General features: G+C 39.9%; 1 protein-coding gene across 1 annotated transcript in view; it reads right to left on the bottom strand.

Moving 5' to 3' along the window:
* usp43a (ubiquitin specific peptidase 43a) overlaps positions 1-17,802 on the bottom strand; it is a 99,937-nt gene that overhangs the window by 39,206 nt on the left and 42,929 nt on the right. Inside the window, exons 4-6 of the mRNA XM_083937450.1 lie at positions 11,414-11,506; positions 6,800-6,935; positions 5,647-5,791 (exon numbers count right to left, since the gene is read on the bottom strand). Of these exons, the coding sequence (XP_083793576.1) occupies positions 5,647-5,791; positions 6,800-6,935; positions 11,414-11,506 (374 nt within the window). The remainder of the gene's footprint in view (positions 1-5,646; positions 5,792-6,799; positions 6,936-11,413; positions 11,507-17,802) is intronic.

Raw genomic sequence — 17,802 nt, 5'->3', positions numbered from 1 at the left:
GCCACTATCAGCTATTGACAAGTTGGTAGAGTTGGGAGAAGAGAAAACATCTTTTCCATTGAGAAAAGCCATTCTTAGCTCTTCTTTCAATGAAGAAACACTCTCCAGTTTTGTAAAACTGATGCAATTGCAGCATCTACGCTAACCTCTTTAAGAGCTGCCAACAGTCAGCTGCCGTGCTAGATTACCAACAACCTTTAACTACATTCAGTCCATCCTTCCCCTGCTCTTCTCTTTTTGTTGTAAGAAGGCCCAATATTGTGTCAACAGTAGCCACAATACTCCTGCTGCTACTACCCTTGGTAATTTGCCCTTAGTTACATCATGTCTCAAATATTAGTTCAGCAACATGTCCACAACACAGTGCTGCAAATGTTTGTGTTCATACATTATCTGCAGATAAAAGATAAAAATAGCAGACATGCTGTAAGTACAACCAAAGGTTTAGATTCTGGTCTTTAAATGAGATGATTAGGACAAAATGGCCGATAATAGAAGAGGGCAAACACAACCATAAAAATAGGAGACTTCTGAAAAAAAACACACCTAGCGTCATCTGTCCTTGAACCCAATTCAGCTGTGGTGTGAGTTATAAAGTAGGTTTAGTAACAGTCTTGTGGGCAGAGGAAGCTTTCAAGTTGGCAATCGCGCAGGCATTTATGCATCATTTGTGTTGTTCTTCATAAGGCTGCTGAGCCGAGTGTTGCTGCTATTTCCCTGATGATCTGAGAACATGTTCCACAGGCAGCGGTGGTGATCAGAGCACCAAGTGTAGACATTCTCCTCGGGTTATTTTAAATGATGAATCCTACTGGAGGGACAAGAGTTCCCTTGTGAATGTTCCTGGGATATTTTTGCTTTTCTGCACTGAGTTTGCTTCAGGCAATCCATAATTGCCTTAATGGAACTGCACAGAGTGTGTACTTTGCAGAGTTCATTTGCATGCGTGGTGTCTTTGTCTCAGTAGGAGTCGATTTATGTACAACTTCAAGAACACACAAATCATATGTCCCTGTGCTCCCAAAGTTATGTTTTGTTGCTGCATCACATGATCACTACATTTTGTGAGCTGAAATTTTTAGAAAAAGAAACCACAAAATAAATTAAACAAGGTTTACATTGAATAAATCAGGTTTTGATATTAAGCTTTCTAACTGGAAACAAAACAAGTCCTCTTGACCATCAAACCCATCTACAAAAGAAAAATGCAGACGTCTTTGGTTCAATTGGGCACGTTTTAATTGTTCTTCCATGTCAGGTAGTATTGGATGGGAATATCTGAAAAGACACCGTCAACAGAAGCAACTAATCAGTCATGTGAGTTAAAGTTTACGTTAGAACGTATTGTATTCACCAGAGGCATCTCAATATCCCATTTAGAGCATCAACTGTTTTTTGAATAAGACAAAAACTACCTTAAAGTTAGTTTTCATTGTCTTTTACTTCACTTCTACTTGCCTTTTTGCTGAGTATTACAATATCCGTGTCTGTGGCAATATTCCCTAGATGTAAATAAGCCGCCATATGAGATCATCACTAACGGTTTTGCTGCTTTCACTTGTAATCGGAAAACAGGAACTTCCAACTTCTGAGTCAGGCTTGGAGTAAGGGCAGAAGAATTCTCGATCTCAATTTTTATGGAGTACATATTTGAACAAGCTTTAAAATTATTTTGCACCACTGAAGAAGTTTAGAGAAATTTTGCCATTTCCATCATGCTTTTCTAATGGAAAACATCAAAATGTGCATAAACATATATGTGAATGGAAACATGGCTAATGTGAAAGGGATTGCTCAAATTGATGAACCTACAGAAAATGATCACTTGAACCTCCACTCAGCTCTATGTAATTGAATTCAGCTTTGAGCTCACTGTTTAGCTGTCCGGCCCTCAGTTTCTCACCCTCACTTCTCTCATAGCGCTGTCTGGGCTGCAGCTGAGAGCTTTTTTTTTTTTTTTTTTTTTTTGGGAAAATATACTCATCTCTAAAAACCAACTGATCAAACAGATTTGAACATCAAACAGCGGATAGACACAGTTACACGAGGCTAGCTAGTGTGCATTTTTAATAAATAAAAAAGTATATGCCCTAAGCACGTCCTGTACACGATACAGTACATTGCATCTATTCTATGATCTTGCTAATGTGCGGAAATTGTAATTCTTGAATCACAAGAGTAAAACACTCCAAAATATTGAAAGTGTGTAACTGTGGGAAATTATTTGTCTATTGAGCTTACCACAAAAATGATGACAGTGTGTGTGTGTGTGTGTGTGTGTGTGTGTGTGTGTGTGTGTGTGTGTGCGCGCGCATGTGTGTTTACTTGTGCAAAAGTAATACCTTGACTTAAAGTAGCTGATTGAAGGATGTGACTGCTCAGATAAACACATCAACGTAATCCCTGACTCTCCAGCTGTAAACAGCCCTCAGTGGGTTGATGGGAACGACATAGAGGTTTACCCTCAGCTCCACATTTAACCCTGATAGGACCTTGAACACTCAAGAGCAGTGATTGCGGGGCCACACTGTATGGTCAGTGTGTGTAAGAGAGAAGAAAGAGAGAGAATTACAGAGACCTTGTGCATCTTTCTGCATCTGTGCGAGTGAAATCCTGACAGTTAACTTTGTATCAATTGAGACATCTACAGATACATCTCTCTCTCTCTCTCTCTCTCTCTCTCTCTCTCTCTCTCTCTCTCTCTCTCTCTCTCTCTCTCTCTCTCTCTCTCTCTCTCTCTCACACACACACCTGCTAACCCCCAAAGTTATCACGCTAAACTTCCATGAGCTATTATTCAGCAGGAAGCCGTTTTCTTGCAGCATTATCGAGCCTTATCGCTCTATTTATGTGCAAATTGACTGGATTGTTCGGGGTGAAATAGAATGCTATACTGTGGTGCTTTGGACCTAATTGAGTTTTCAGTGTTTTCAATCATGAGGCCTCCTGCTGTCATTTCCTCTAAATGTGAAACCTCATTATTGTACCTGGGAGAAGTCCTGATTCAATATCCCTGAAAATGTTTACTGACAAGGTCGAAGAAATCTAGCCCCCACACACTAAAATAAACAGCAGGTTATGACAACAGAGGAATCTCCTGTATGCAATAAACCTTCTCCAGCATCACTGCCTACAGTTATCTATGTTTTACACCATGCTATTAAATTAATGGCCACTCATTATACATTGGTCCATGTCAATCCCCTCCAGAAAATTAAAAAAAAAATCTGACACCTACTACATTGTGTGGTTAATTTATTACAGTTAAGAGGACCATCCATTTAAATCATTTAAATATCATATCTCTAATGCCAGCAAACTTAACTGACCTATTGTTATTTTATTTTTTAGGTACTTGTCATGTTTTAATTTTAATATTGTTAGCCATGGTAGCGGTGTTGCTCTGAGGATGACAATGCCAATACATGGATTTGCACAGCGTTTTGTGGACTCATGAAACCCAAAGGATGAGTTATCCCATAACTTGTCCTACGAGGCCACCACAGGATTCACATTTGAGGTTTTGAGTGTCTTGAAATCTTGACTATGGATTCCTTTGGCAACTGGTTCAGACATTTATGATTCCCTCAGGTGGATTGAGCACATCTAGTAAAGCATCAGTTACATTTTTTAGTGATGCTAATATGCAAAACTATGATGACAAAATCACACAAACCTGCTTTCACAGCTTGCTTACATTTGTTCAGACTGAAAATCGCAGTGTTATAAAACACTAAAGGTGTGTGTTGGTGTGGACAAGTTACTACAGGCAATCCAGGAAGGCCAGTTTGATAAAAAGGTCGATGAGTTTGATGGCTTATCAGACAACAAAATGCTGCAGGTGAGATAAATAAATAAAATAAATAAATAAAGTTCTTTAAATTAAATTTGAATTGAATAGTTGGTTCATGTGGAAAAACATGAACCAGGCTAGATACAAATCTAGTGTGGCCTTTTTTTAATGTTAAGTTAGCATTCATGATAATTGTAATTTTTGTAGCTATTAATAAAAGAAAATCTTAGCACAGGCTGTTGTTACAGTGTTGCGCACACATTTTAATTGAAGAGGAATTAAAAATCCAATACAGCAGCTGTACTTGGCGAAATACCTTCATACAGCTAAGTTTTCTCTCGATCTGTTGTTGCTGGTGTTGGCTGTGAGTCAACTGGCATGCTGCACACACACCGCTCGCAACCATTTAATGGATCGGCCCATGGATCTGGGTAATAACCTTATACCCGATACAGCCATCTTGTCAATATCGGGACCAATATCGGATCTTAATATCGGATCGGTGCATCCCTAGTTCAGTCCCTCTGCCTCACTCCCCATTGATAGGAGCCAACTTTTCCTGGTGGAGAGCAGATGGCAGCTCCAGAGATAGACAAGTCAACAAACTAACTAGCAGGCCTTCCAACTTGGGAGCTGCCGTCCACTCTCCTCCTGGGAAATTAGTCTGCCAGTGGTGGTGAGTGAGGCGGAGGGACCGGCCTGTTTACGTCACTTCAGCGTTTCTATTGGCGGTGCAAAATGCAAACAGAAGAAAAGCCCTTGAAGGTATGTTGTTCAAGTGGGCAGTTCCTCAGAACTGTTTGGTCTGAAAATACCTATTGTTACAAAGTAATCTACCTCGAATGTGCCAGCACTCCTCAGGAAGAAGTTGTCCTGACAGTCATGTTTGTCATTATATTGTTGGTTCTACAGGCTTTCCAAACAGTCATCCATCATGGCAGCAGTAGACTTGACTTTTTTTACAGAGGCTGCAAAGACTTTCATGATGGACAGCAACAAAACTGTAGCTTGAAGGGGTTGTTTAGTTTGCAGGAGAGACATCTGATACCTGATTTATGTGATGAGAGCCAAATCAACAACAACTAGTTCCCACAAAAAAAACCTGTGTGGCGTATCATTGGTATTGTACTGTGTTCTTACAGCAGAGTGGCTACATTTAATAGTCTGTAACTATAGAAACATTTCGATTGCTTCAAACCAATATAGACTGTGTTAGTTTAGACCTTTTTAAATTCAGTTGACGAACATGCTGGATGTAACTTTTTCAAGTTTTGATAGACTAACAACAACAATGATGTTTTATTCTCTGATTTGTCAAACCTTGTGCAATGACAGATTACCAAACATTACATTCAAAGTGAAATAAAACACATATTTGTTGTGGTGAATCTGCATTTATCCCCATAAAGCCACATTTAAATAGTTACTTCCCAGCTGAATATAACAATAATTGCTCATAATATAATTGATCAAATGCAATCTGGCCAGATAAGTGGCACAAAATGGATAGATTAAGCAGTTAAAAATGATTCATACCGTCTCATACAGAGACAATACTTGGGCAAACTTTTTATATTACTGATGCAAAAGGCTGTTATTCAGACACATTTGATTTAATTGGTTTGGGTGCTATTGTGCATGAAAGGAAGAATAAAAAGCACATTGAAAACAGTGGTCCTCCTGTCATCAAAGTAAAGTCTCCCTGTTAAAAATACTCACTGAAAGTACAAAACTTTTAAAAGTGTAAGAGTGAATAAAGGGTAATCAAGAGGACATTGGGAAGTAGTAAAAAAAATTGGAAATTAGAATAAAGGAAATGATTAAAGTCGGTGTTTCTGAAGGACATAAGTTACCTGAGTTTGGTGCAGAGCCACCACGACTATAGAGGGGAGGAGCCTGAAAGGCATATATGACATCAATATCAGCAATTGCTGTCAGGTCATCATCATCTGAAAAGGAACGCTGGAAACCGGTGGAGTACAACTCTGATAGGATGACCTGGAGAGAGGGAGAGCAAGAGAGAAACTGAGCCTCTGTGCCTACTGAAGTGCCTCAAGCGATCCTCACAGAGATAAAAACCCTCCTTTCCCCACAAGGGACAAAAAATAATTACACTAAAAGTGAAAAAACAAAACATTGTACCACAATGTCACCAGACCCGACTCTCTGTGACAACTTCCATGGACACCACTCCATGACTCATAGAAATAAACCAACAAAATGATTGCATGCTGACACATTCAGAGTGAGAAAAGCTAGATACATCTGTAATCATCTCAAGTAAACCCTAAAAATTGCTGCTTTAAATCTTTAGTAACAGATCACATAAAGCAACCTATAAAAGACATAGATACATATCTCAAACAAGCACAAACTCAGAGACCCAAACTCTGCACCCCAATACATAAGGACAAAAAAAAATTCTGAATGGACCTGCAGACTGGACAGTGATGCTCTCCATCATCGTCTTAGACCCAGCCCACATGAGATAAACTGTTGTTATTGGTCCATACAATCTCAAGTTGCTTGAAATCTGGCTGAATAGGAGAGCGGCCAGGCGTACTGTATGTGCCAGAACAAATGAAACATGAGCTCTTCAGATTTTATCTGGTCTCGGGGCTAGAAGGTCTGTGCACTCCGAGCGCCCTTCTAGATCTTGATTGAATTGTTGTTGTTGTTTTTTTTAGCGTAATGAAAAATGTCTGTCAATATGATGCAGTGCCCAAAGTGAATGTCAAATTGCTGAGGTTCCACCAACAGTCTTAACCCCAATGATAGGATTTATAACAAAGCAGCAAATCCTCACTTTTAAGATGCTGAAACCATCAAATGTGTGGCAGTTTTGTACCAAAAATAAACCTTGATTATAAAAAACAAATTTCTAATTAAAGCCCACAGACAGCTACCTGATTCAACCTCTTCTTAGAACTGTGTAGGAGTGTGCAGACTATATTACGTCACAATTTTACCCACAGCAATGTGTGTGTCTGTGTGTGTGTGTTTTACCTGGTCAGGGGAGATGTTGCCCTCCTCTGCCACCATGGCTCTCAGGCACGACAGAGAACCAAAGAGAGGTACAGCCAGCCCCACCCGAAGGTACCTCTGACCCTTCGTACTGAACACCAACGTCACACACATCGGCCTGTGGGGCAAACATAAGATAGAATAAAGGGAGGGAGTGCAAGCAAGTGTGTATGCATTTGTGTGAGTGTAAGAGAGGGGTAGGGGGACAGAGAAAGGAAGACAGAATTGCCAAATTGTTTAGCAATTCTGATTTGGCATGTTTACATTATTACAGGTTCCAAACACACTGTGGCATACAAAGTTGTTTACATATTTGTATGCAGGCACGCACACACAGGCGCACACAAGCACACACAGGCGCGCACACACACACACACACACACACACACACACACACAATTACTAACTATTACTACACACATACAATTTAATCCCTTCAGACCCGCATTTTTTTGGCTGGGCAATACATTTTTTTTAACTGATTCTGACTCCTCTCCAACATAAAAACAAAGTTTTGGTAAATCATGTTTTTTCATGTCATCATTTTTTCATGTCCATTCCAATAGATGCCAGGACGAGACGGACGTAAAATATCATAAAAACTTGAGGTTTTCTACAAAGCTTTCAATCAGGTGTGACCTACATCTGGAACTGGATGTTTTCATGGTTTTGAGGCTGTGTACAGTTCTTACTTAGATCTTACAGATAACGCCAGAACTCCACTGGATGCGTGTGCGTTGCAGAATGGCTGCGTGTCTGCTTCGTGACAACCACAAAACTACTTCCACACAGAGAAGTAGTAGGAAATAAAAAAGGTAGTGACAGGTCAATGATTATTTTGTGATCTTGGACCTCAACAATCAGCATCTCTTTGTTCATGGTGTCATCAGGGTGGAATGATGTCTAAACCTGTTGACTTACGACCTCTGACCTGTTGACTTCAGGCTGCCTCTACCCATTATGATGTTTTCAAGGTGTAGTGTAGGAAAATATCATTCAAATATCATCATCAAAATCAACATTTTATAATCATGAACTGTAACACTATACTTTACCTATGAAAAGCTTAGAGATATTTTGTTTCTATATATTCTGACAATAAACTGTGAGTGTTAGCTGAACCCACCCAACTCCTGATGTCCATTGCAATGGACAGACTTTGAAAAAATCCTATACATTTATGATATGATATATGCTCAAAAAAACTTAAAATTATACCGACAGCAAAACGTTTGGCCAGCATGAACAGATATTTATATTTTGGATGGAAATGGGCACTAACTCTTCCCTTTCTGCAGTGGCTTCACCATGCTTGTCTTGTCTGATGTCTGTCACTCTCTCTGAGTTTGCTCAAAGTCGTGACATGATTGTGATTGGATAATCAGGATCCAATCAGTACCCAGCATTGCTGACATCATTCAATTACATAGTATTTGTTGGTTTAGAGACAGAAATATGTCATGACCACTCCAATGGACACAGGGTCCAAAGGGGTTAAAACCAAACATATCAGCCAGAACCAAAAGAATGAGAGAATAATGTAATTGTGCCGAATTCAAGGATGCCGGAACAGAAACTGTTTGTTCAGCAGATGTATTGAATATTGATGTATTTCAGCTGTATGTATGTGTGTGTGTGTGTGTGTGTGTGTGCGTGTGTGTGTGAGTGCGTGTGCGTGTGCGTGTGTGTGTGTGTGTGTGTTTGTGTGTGTTTGTGTGTGTTTGTGTGTGTAGATTTATGCGTGACTGGACATGGCAGTCTCAAACAGCACATTGGTGTTGGTCCCATAGGAAGCTGCTGTGTGCCTGAACGTGTCTGATTGAGAGCAATCTGAACACGTCCTGTTAGGGATGCAGGGATAAAAATGACAGAGGGGTTGTAGGAAGATGAGAGAACAGTAAGGAGAACACGTAGTATTGATTAAAAGACAGAGTGAGGTCATGCCTTCTCATTCGGGAAGAAGACGGTGTAATCGCTGACACTTTCACTTCCACTTCCACTTCCACTTCCTGTTTCCAATCATGCATTATTCAGGTGAGTAATGTGTAAGCAGTGGGGAGGCTGACAGGGCAGAAGGCAGAGGATCTGAGCAGATGTTTTGTTTACGTTGTTAGATGCTCCGAGATGAGACACCGAGAAGTGCAATGAAACTGGATAAGAGGTGTGGGATGATGAGGAAATAGAGATAACAAAGCAGTTCTTTTTCCAGCCTCCCAGCCCACTAGTTGATTGGAGCTTTATTGTCTAAATTAAACAGCAACTTCTCATATGTTTACACATTAAGTACCAGAATAAATGGTGCTCTTAAGGTTCAAAACATTCAAAATGATCTTGAGAAACCAGCTTAGACCTCAGATCATATTAAGCCCCAAGCTTTTCTGTATGTTTTAGATTAATATTATTAGGCCTGTAGCCTATTTTTTTACATTTTCACTTTCATACTAAATTTATATTATTTTCTTGGCCTATATCAGTGTGAACACTGAATCCTAAAAACATGGGAAATCCCTAAACGTTAAATAAGAGCATGCAAAAAAATAGAGAAAGAAAGAGCAAGCCAAAAACACTCTGAATGCCGGTACAATATTAGAATAACATGTTTGTACATAATTTCATTTGCCCTTAAACTGCATGGGATTAGCACAAAGTGGGTATGTCTGTAAAGGGGAGACTCGGGGGTAACCAGATAACTAAAGCGACACAAGGCGAGGCATGGCAAATTTAAGTGGCCAGTGAGAAAACAACATTAGAACATTTCATATGGTCCAATATCTTTACTCAAGCTTTAAAACAGAGCCCGCTACGGCCTCTTAAAGATTGCCAGCGGGTTAATTTTATTCAGTTGACTATGACTACGTAGTTTAAAAATAGGATCAAAACAAATGCAGCAGAACCGGATCTTTTTTTTTTAATTCCATGCGTTCTTTTTCCTTGTCAAAACCTACCGTTGACATCACAACGTGTCTCGACTGTTTTAGAAAAAATAATACTTTAGAATCATGCAAAGATTGACTGTGCAAGGTTCGATCAGGAGCAACCACTCAGAAATACTGCCACCCTCCTTTTCTCTCTTTCATACCAGCATTATCAGCAGCACCCAGACCTCAATGCCCTACTATTGCCAGCCAGACCCTGCTGTGTCTCTGGGGGCCCTCAGACATTCAGGCATTCTACTGGGATACCTCTGCAGCGGGTGAGTGTGCGTGTATGTGTATGTGTATGTGTGTGTGTGTGTGTGTGTGTGTGTGTGTGTGTGTGTGTGTGTGTGTGTGTGTGTGTGTGTGTGTGTGTGTGTGTGTGTGTGTGTGTGTGTGTGTGGAGAGAGCCCAAACTGGCCCTGAATGAATATCCCTCTGTGCTGAGCTCAGGCCACTGCAGGGACAGACCACACAGAGAACCTGACAGTGCTGTAAAACTGAGTTTGGGGTTAGCACAGTGAAAGCCATGCCGAGAGGATGCAAAGCAGGCTTGTCTGCATGTTTGTAGATAGGAGGATTCACCAAACACTGAATGCAGAAAATCGTATAATCGTGTGACTGGAATTTGACTGATATTTGTTGGTTTTTCATTCTGTTTAAGATGTCTGAGGCATGACTGGATACATGGGCAGAGAGAAAGGGGATAGGATGAGACAATGTGGTATGCTTTGGTCAACAAGACAGCCCTCATTCAACAGATTTTAAAGGCCCTTCCTACTCATATAGGTGTTTTCAGTTAAGTTAGAAGTTGGGCTGCACCTTTGATGGGAATTACTTGATGAATCCATCTACCAATAAAATGAAAAAAGTGCTATTTGTTTTACCCAAACAGGTGCAACAAAGCTTACAGGAGATTCAGGAAGATGTCTATACATGTCCAGACAGTTGTGAAAAGAGGTTTAACCAGGGAAAACAATGGAAATTACCTATGTGGTTATGTAGGACCTTTAAGTGTAACCAGTTATTGGTGATGCCTAAAGTATACTAGAGCCACAAAGTGTTATATCTCGCTCTGTCTATTTGTATCACTGTCAAAATCTAAAAAAGAGTCCTGTGTGCATACCCTCTTTTTGTCGCTCTCTGTTTCTTTCTTTATGTAGTGTCCTACTCTACCAGACCTTTCTGACATGGAGCTTTTGGAACGGTTAAAAATGGGAGCAAGGCAGAAAGTGTTTAGTCAGGGACTTTTGATGGCCAACATTTATCACTCTGATATTACCATGTAAATGCATAATTTTGTGTAGTCATATTTGTCAAATTGTCAATTATTGGCTCAATTATTGATTGTATATGAGATAAAGACACACATGGGCATCCAGGAATTGAGCAAAATTAAGCAAGTCAGTATAGCAGAATCTTAGCATATATACTCAACACATTTATTCACCACCATAAATGAGCAAAATGAGATCAAAATGAATACATAAAGAAACCACTAAAACCTTAAGTGATAAGTTTACTTCTAACACTAAAAGTTACAAGTAATATAGGCCTGGCATAGACTCCAAGGACTGTGTTATACCATAAAGAACACAAGTTATCAATATAGTCTCAAAAACATGTGTCAGCCCATAATCAAATGATATTTCATATGCATGTGTATTATACAGTACATTACCTGGTCTGTCGTAGGGGGATAGGCAAGGAGATGCATAAAAATGGGTCGAATGTGTTGCTCTGCTTAAGGCAATGAGGGCACGTCAGAGAAGACCTGGAGAACGAGAGAAAGAGAGAGATAGAGACAGAGAGAAGGAGAAAGAAAGTTTTAATCACTTTTGCTACTCATTACCTCAGCTCGTCATACACTCTAGATATTCAAAGTCTTGAAGAAATATTGCAGATTTTTCATTTGACAACAGTGCTGTGGAAAGGAAAGCTCTACATGACTTCATCCACAGTGTTGGACAGATGGATAAACACATCCTCCTAAGTATGGAGTAAATGTGCAGTGGAAATGTCCGTCAGTCTGTCTTATGAGCTGCATGCAGTTAAAACTCTCATAGTGGTTAAATGTGAATATTCCATGTGGACACAGCCTGCATCAGGCCATCTGGACTCGATCTGCTTTTGAGAAAAGGGCAGAAAAAGCAACAGAAGTGGGATGCTGTTCAGTTCAGAATTTTAGCACAAAAACAGTTAGTCAGGTGTGATATTGCAGTAAATTAATAGGGATGTATCCTAAAGAACCTACTAAGCTGGAGATGAGAAGATGAGTACAATGGTGAGAGAAGAAAGCAAAGAGGAAAGGTAACGTACGAAAGGTGAAGGGAGTATTTAAAGGCAGAGAGCACAGTGAAGAGAAGCAGTTCAGTTAAGCTGAAGAGAACAAAGATGACTTGAGACTAAAATGAAGAGCAGGCAAACAGTGGAGGAAACAAAAGTGGAGAGCAAAGAGGCAGAGATGAAGAGGAAGACAACAAAGTGCAAGGCTCAGTGGAAAAGCGGGTTTAAAAATGAACAGAAGGTGGGCAGCAGGGCAGTCGAGTTGACTAAAACTAGAAAGCAAAGCTGATGGAGGGAAAAGAAATGGCGACAGGAACTGTCAAGGTCTTTGAGCCAACGGGCGAGTGGTTGATCAGTGGAGGAATGACTTCAGAGGGTAGAAAAACTGAGTTAAAAATCTATGAACTCGCTCCTTTTAGGCAACCAATCATATATTAGATGGGGCAGGTCTCCTCATCCTAGTAACCAAGGGAATGGAGGTGATGCTTGATCTCAACGTGTCAGCCTATCCCAAGCTGTCACAACAAATACTGCAAAGCCCAATTGTGAGAACAGAATGGCCAGACAGTGAATGTTGCAGGTGAGTGTTTCTGTGTTGAGATGTTATTGCCATAGAAATAAAACCAACGTGCAGCACTGCATCAAAAAACGCTTGATGAAGTGTTGGGAGGAAGCGTTTCCTAACGTCCCTGAAGCAATTTTCTGCCAGCACTATATGGATACAGGTCCTTAGTTTAATACGTACGAAATTGAAAATCTTGTTTAGGTTTTTTTCTTGGCCATGTGCAGTAACTTTTAACAGTACATGTTAATTTACAAGCTTTAGAGGTGCTGGTAGGCACACTTTGTTTCAGGGTCTTAATTTCTCAATATTCAAATAATCTTTAGTAAATAATATCCTAAGGTCTTGAAATTTTAAAGACATGTGGAACTAGCTGCATTTCAGCTAGGTGTGCCAATCCAATGCCAGTTGGGCATGCTGGTCCACTGCCCAGTGCCCACTATATGGAACAGAGCCATCATAGTATTAGTTACACTGGTGATTTCCTACTATAACAGGCCAAAATGTCTGCCATGAGAAAGGTGTATAGCATCATAAGTTCTGTATGAGCACCTTGCATCAGCTCTGTATTCATAATTATATTATATTCATAATCAAAACTCTGTGCATTTTTACATCTAATGCAGGGCAAGTCTGAGGCTGACTCATGAATGTGCAGTGATGCTTTGCTCGTAACAATCTAGCCAGGTGCTCTAAATATGTATTCTGCACAGAACATTTGGTCATTCATCATTCACAATATGCCTGGGGGAGGATTCAGAAGAAATATATGTGTATACACATATTTCTTTTGACTTACCAAAGCATCAACACATCTGGTGTTGCTGTTAACAGTTTGTTTTCTGTCAGTTTTGCTTTACCTGACTGTAAAACAGGTTTCTATCAATAAGATCATGAGGCTTCCTCAGTGGCTTGAGGATGTGGTTTTTGGCACTATGAAGAAATGTTATGATATCCTTGACCTTTGATTTTAGAGACTGAATGTCGGAATGAACTATTAGTTCAGCTGCAAGCCACACTGAAAAGGTTTTGGGCTCCACAAAGAACAGCAAGGTCACTTCAGCTTATTTCAATAACTGCACACTCAAAGTCTCGCCTTTTGCTCCCCCTTTTATTGCATGTGAACAAAACTTGCCATGTATGCTGATTGATGGCAGCCCTGTTTTTTTAGCGATCTTGCTCATTTGTAATAGAATAATGTATCTCAGTCCCACAAGACTATATGCCAAATTTGGTGTTGATGCAGTCAAAATCCAAATGGTAGATGTCACATTATTGTTTTTAAAATTATGCAAGTTAGCATATCAGCAATCCATCATGGTAGACTTCTATGGTCCAAGAGGATTCTTTTTTGTAGAGCACATTGATCAAACTTACCACTGTAAGGGGATTGATCATTCCAAAATCACATTTTCAGGCATAAATTACAGCGCCACCATGTGGCCCATCACTGGTTTCTAGTTCATTCCATCATAAAGGAATTTGAGCCACAGAATGACAACAAATAATGTCAAACTGGCACAAACTCAATAGGGTCCCACTGCTTCAGGGTTTAAACCCTAATCAAACTGTCAAACTTTATGAGAGGACATGTTTTGTTAATAGGAACCTCGGTTTCTTTTGTATTTTTCTTTTTCTCCAAGTGTTAATACCAGCAACAAACTCTGTTAAGATGTTTTTTGGTTCTGTGTCCCCACCTGAGCCAAGGCCTCCATCCATCACTGTCAGTGGAGCTGTTGGCTGACACTGTTTACACCTTAAATAAGGTAAAAACTGCAGTGATTAAACAATCAGGTTTCTTTGACAAGAACATTTAAGTTTGGTCACATCAAAGCTGTGGTCAGAAGGATTTTTGATTGAAAGGCACTGTACTTGATATTCAGAGCATTAATAAAGCAGCAATCAAATATTTACTATGTAAAGATATAGTGGAGTAATGGCATCTTGATCAGAGAATGAAGTCACTCTTCCTCTATGTGTGTGTTGTAATCTGAGTTTCTCTGTTGTTCATAGTGACAGACGGTCTAACCATGCATGAATTTTAGGGCATATGGCTGTGAGAAAACATTGTTATTTCACGTATCGGGTTGAGAGCGGTGTGGAGGCAATCCCAGCCCTTTTTTCAGTATTTCAATAAGAGCACCTTTAAAGATGTAAGGCATAAGAATTGAGATGTTTGTAGCAGCCTCTTTGGCAAAAATATGTAACTGTGTGTAACACTTTATTAAACCTCTCTACTTCCGGTCCTTCCCCTATATGTTACCCTCTTAAATCCATACACACACATTGACACATGTTCCTATTACACTTCAGCCCTTACTACAAGCCTGGCTCATGTTGGAATTCCTGATGTCTGATTACAGAAATCTAATCACCATTTATTCTATTTAGCAGACCAAATGATATAGATTGGACTGTGAATCATACACCTAGTACAAAATCTGTCCTTCACCTCTGTGGGCTGTCATATAAATTTGATTTCAAGCAAACCCTGCAACACAATATCACACAACATCAGTATAACTGATAGATCACATAACTTGTATAGCAAATGTGTCCTGATCCATTTGGTGCTACAGCATCCACATCACCTACTTCTTCCCCCTGTATTGTTCTGCAAAGCTTCACAATTTAGAATAACAGTATGAGAAATGATGGAATTAGGCATCATGATACTGCATAATGTTTAGCGACACTGCTGATGGAGTGTCATTTATTTAGCTTTGAGCAGATGGATGGTGAGGAATGCTGAGCAGCTCAACTTTCTTATGATAAATAAGAGCAGCTGCTCCTGTGTTGTGCATGCACTTTGTGGGCATATGTGGTACCGCTCCAGGTCTCTGGTCCAAACTGTAGCATGGTACTCTTTTGGTTTGACAACTGAGCATTGTTGTTCTCTGTCCATCACAAACACACACAAACAGCAGGACATTTTTATCTCATATTCTCCACCAGACTGGAAACACTGTCAGCCTTGACACAAGCTTTTTAACTGATGCTGTGTTTTTGTGACACAGACAGAGGGAGAGAGAGAGAGAGAGAGAGAGAGAGAGAGAGAGAGAGAGAGAGAGAGAGAGAGAGAGAGAGAGAGAGAGAGAGAGAGAGAGAGAGAGAGAGAGAGAGAGAGAGAGAGAGAGAGAGAGAGAGAGAGAGAGCGAGACAGAGAGATAGAGAGAGAATACAGCCTGTCAGTCCGCTTTACTCAGTACAAACTGGCATCATTAGCGAGCCTGTGACTAGCTGCCATGGCAAACTGGTTACAACACTGACAGAGAGGAAATATGGAGCACTAAAACTGTTGTATTATTTACAGCATATTTGTACATTTGACAAGTCTTGAATCTCCACAAACCTGGATGAAGCTCAACTGGCAGAAATTATAGTGAGACTCGGGAGATAAAACAAACATCTGGCAGCACACACACACATAAAGACATGAATGTGAAAGCACTCTAAAAGCTGTCAGTGATAAGAAAGCATTATGCAGAAACATTGCGATAATTTTCTTTCAAGAACAAACACCTGCAAGATATATCAACAGAGGTATGAAGAAACGTCTTAAATATTTTGGTACAACACAGAAGGCAGATTAAAAACCCTAGAAAAGTTACTACTGTAGTACTACTAAACAATAATGCCTTTTTAGTTTATTTATTTGACAATTAATTTTAAAACCGACATTTACATGATTGCAACACCAGTGTACATGCATGTGTACACAAAAGAGTCACAGGACTTATATCCATTGTGGTAGTTATGTTATGTCCTAGGTGTGCGTGCATGTGTGTACCTGAGCATGGATAGCATTAGAGAAAGCGGAGTACTAAAAAACATTCACATTAGGCTTTAAGGCTTTATTCTGACAACAGACTAAATTACACACTGCCTATTAAACTAAACCGGTCCATTAGAGGATAATAGTCTTTTTCCTTTGATGGAGAAAATTGGGCGAATCAACTTTGTTTATCAAGTTGCCTCCAAGAAATATTTTGAGGGGAAAATGTATTGGTTTGAATCAGTGTTTCAGTCTTGGCAAAAACTTCAAAAATGAGTACACGGAAATGATCTCACGTGAATAAAAGGATTATGTTCCAGCAAAATGAGAGGATTATGTGACTCCAGAACAAACAGAACATGGTGTTTTCACTTGACTGCCATTATGAAAAGGCTTACAGTAAGGTTAAGGGAAAGGACAACGGGTTATTTGAGGCTTTGTTTCGCTCACGGTTTGTTAAGATATAAGCAATGAAATTATTCACAGTAGGAATGTGCATAACTGGAAACTTACAGTGGATTTGGAGTTAGAGCTGAATTTTTATTGCATTTGCTTATCTGTCCCCACACTTATTCAGTGTCAGACTACTGCTTGTTTCCACCACATAGTCTTTTGAGAGATAGGTAGTATTTTCAGGTGTTACTTGGCTCTTGATGAAACACATGTCAGTGCTGTAGAACACTGATAGCTGACATGAGAAACTCAATAACAATTAGCACAAAAGTCAGAGAGCAACAAAAATAAGCATGTTAGCCTAGGGTTGTGCTATTTTGTACAGGTATGTTATAAAGGAGTACTTCAACATTCTGGGAATTATGTTCACTCACTTCCTTGCCAAGAGTTTTATGAAAAGATCAATAGCACTGTTATGTTTATGCATTTAATATAAAGACACAGTCAGCAGCCAAATTGCTCAAATTAGCTTAGCATAGCAGCTCTGAGCCTTTATTTAATATATAGACAAGCATCTAAACATCATGCTTGTTTCGGAGATTTATTTTATACCATGTACAGTAGTTTAAAGTAATTAACTTAAAGCTGCATTAAACAGTATATAATAGTTGTGTATAGGTCAGTGGTCCTCCTGGGACCGAAGAGAGCAAGCTCAGAGAGTTAATCTGTCCACCTGTCAATCAATCAGTCAGTCATGTGTCACTGGCTGTGGATTGGAGGGCCCTCATCCCACTCTATTGTAAAGTACAGCTGATATTCTGGTAGGTTGGAAAAATACTTGTGAGCCAACAGTTGCAAGCCCAGTTGCAGAGGTTAATATGAGTTGGATTACTCTTATTCACCAAAACACACACACACACACACACACACGCACACGCACACGCGCACACACGCACACACACGCACACACACACACACACACACACACACACACACACAACACACACACACACACACACACACACACACACACACACACACACACACACACACA

The sequence above is a fragment of the Echiichthys vipera genome (assembly GCF_963691815.1).
Source record: "Echiichthys vipera genome assembly, chromosome: 2".
Classification (NCBI taxonomy): domain Eukaryota; kingdom Metazoa; phylum Chordata; class Actinopteri; order Perciformes; family Trachinidae; genus Echiichthys; species Echiichthys vipera.
The sequence above is the reverse complement of the archived record's forward strand: the minus strand, read 5'-3'. Positions and strand labels throughout refer to the sequence as shown.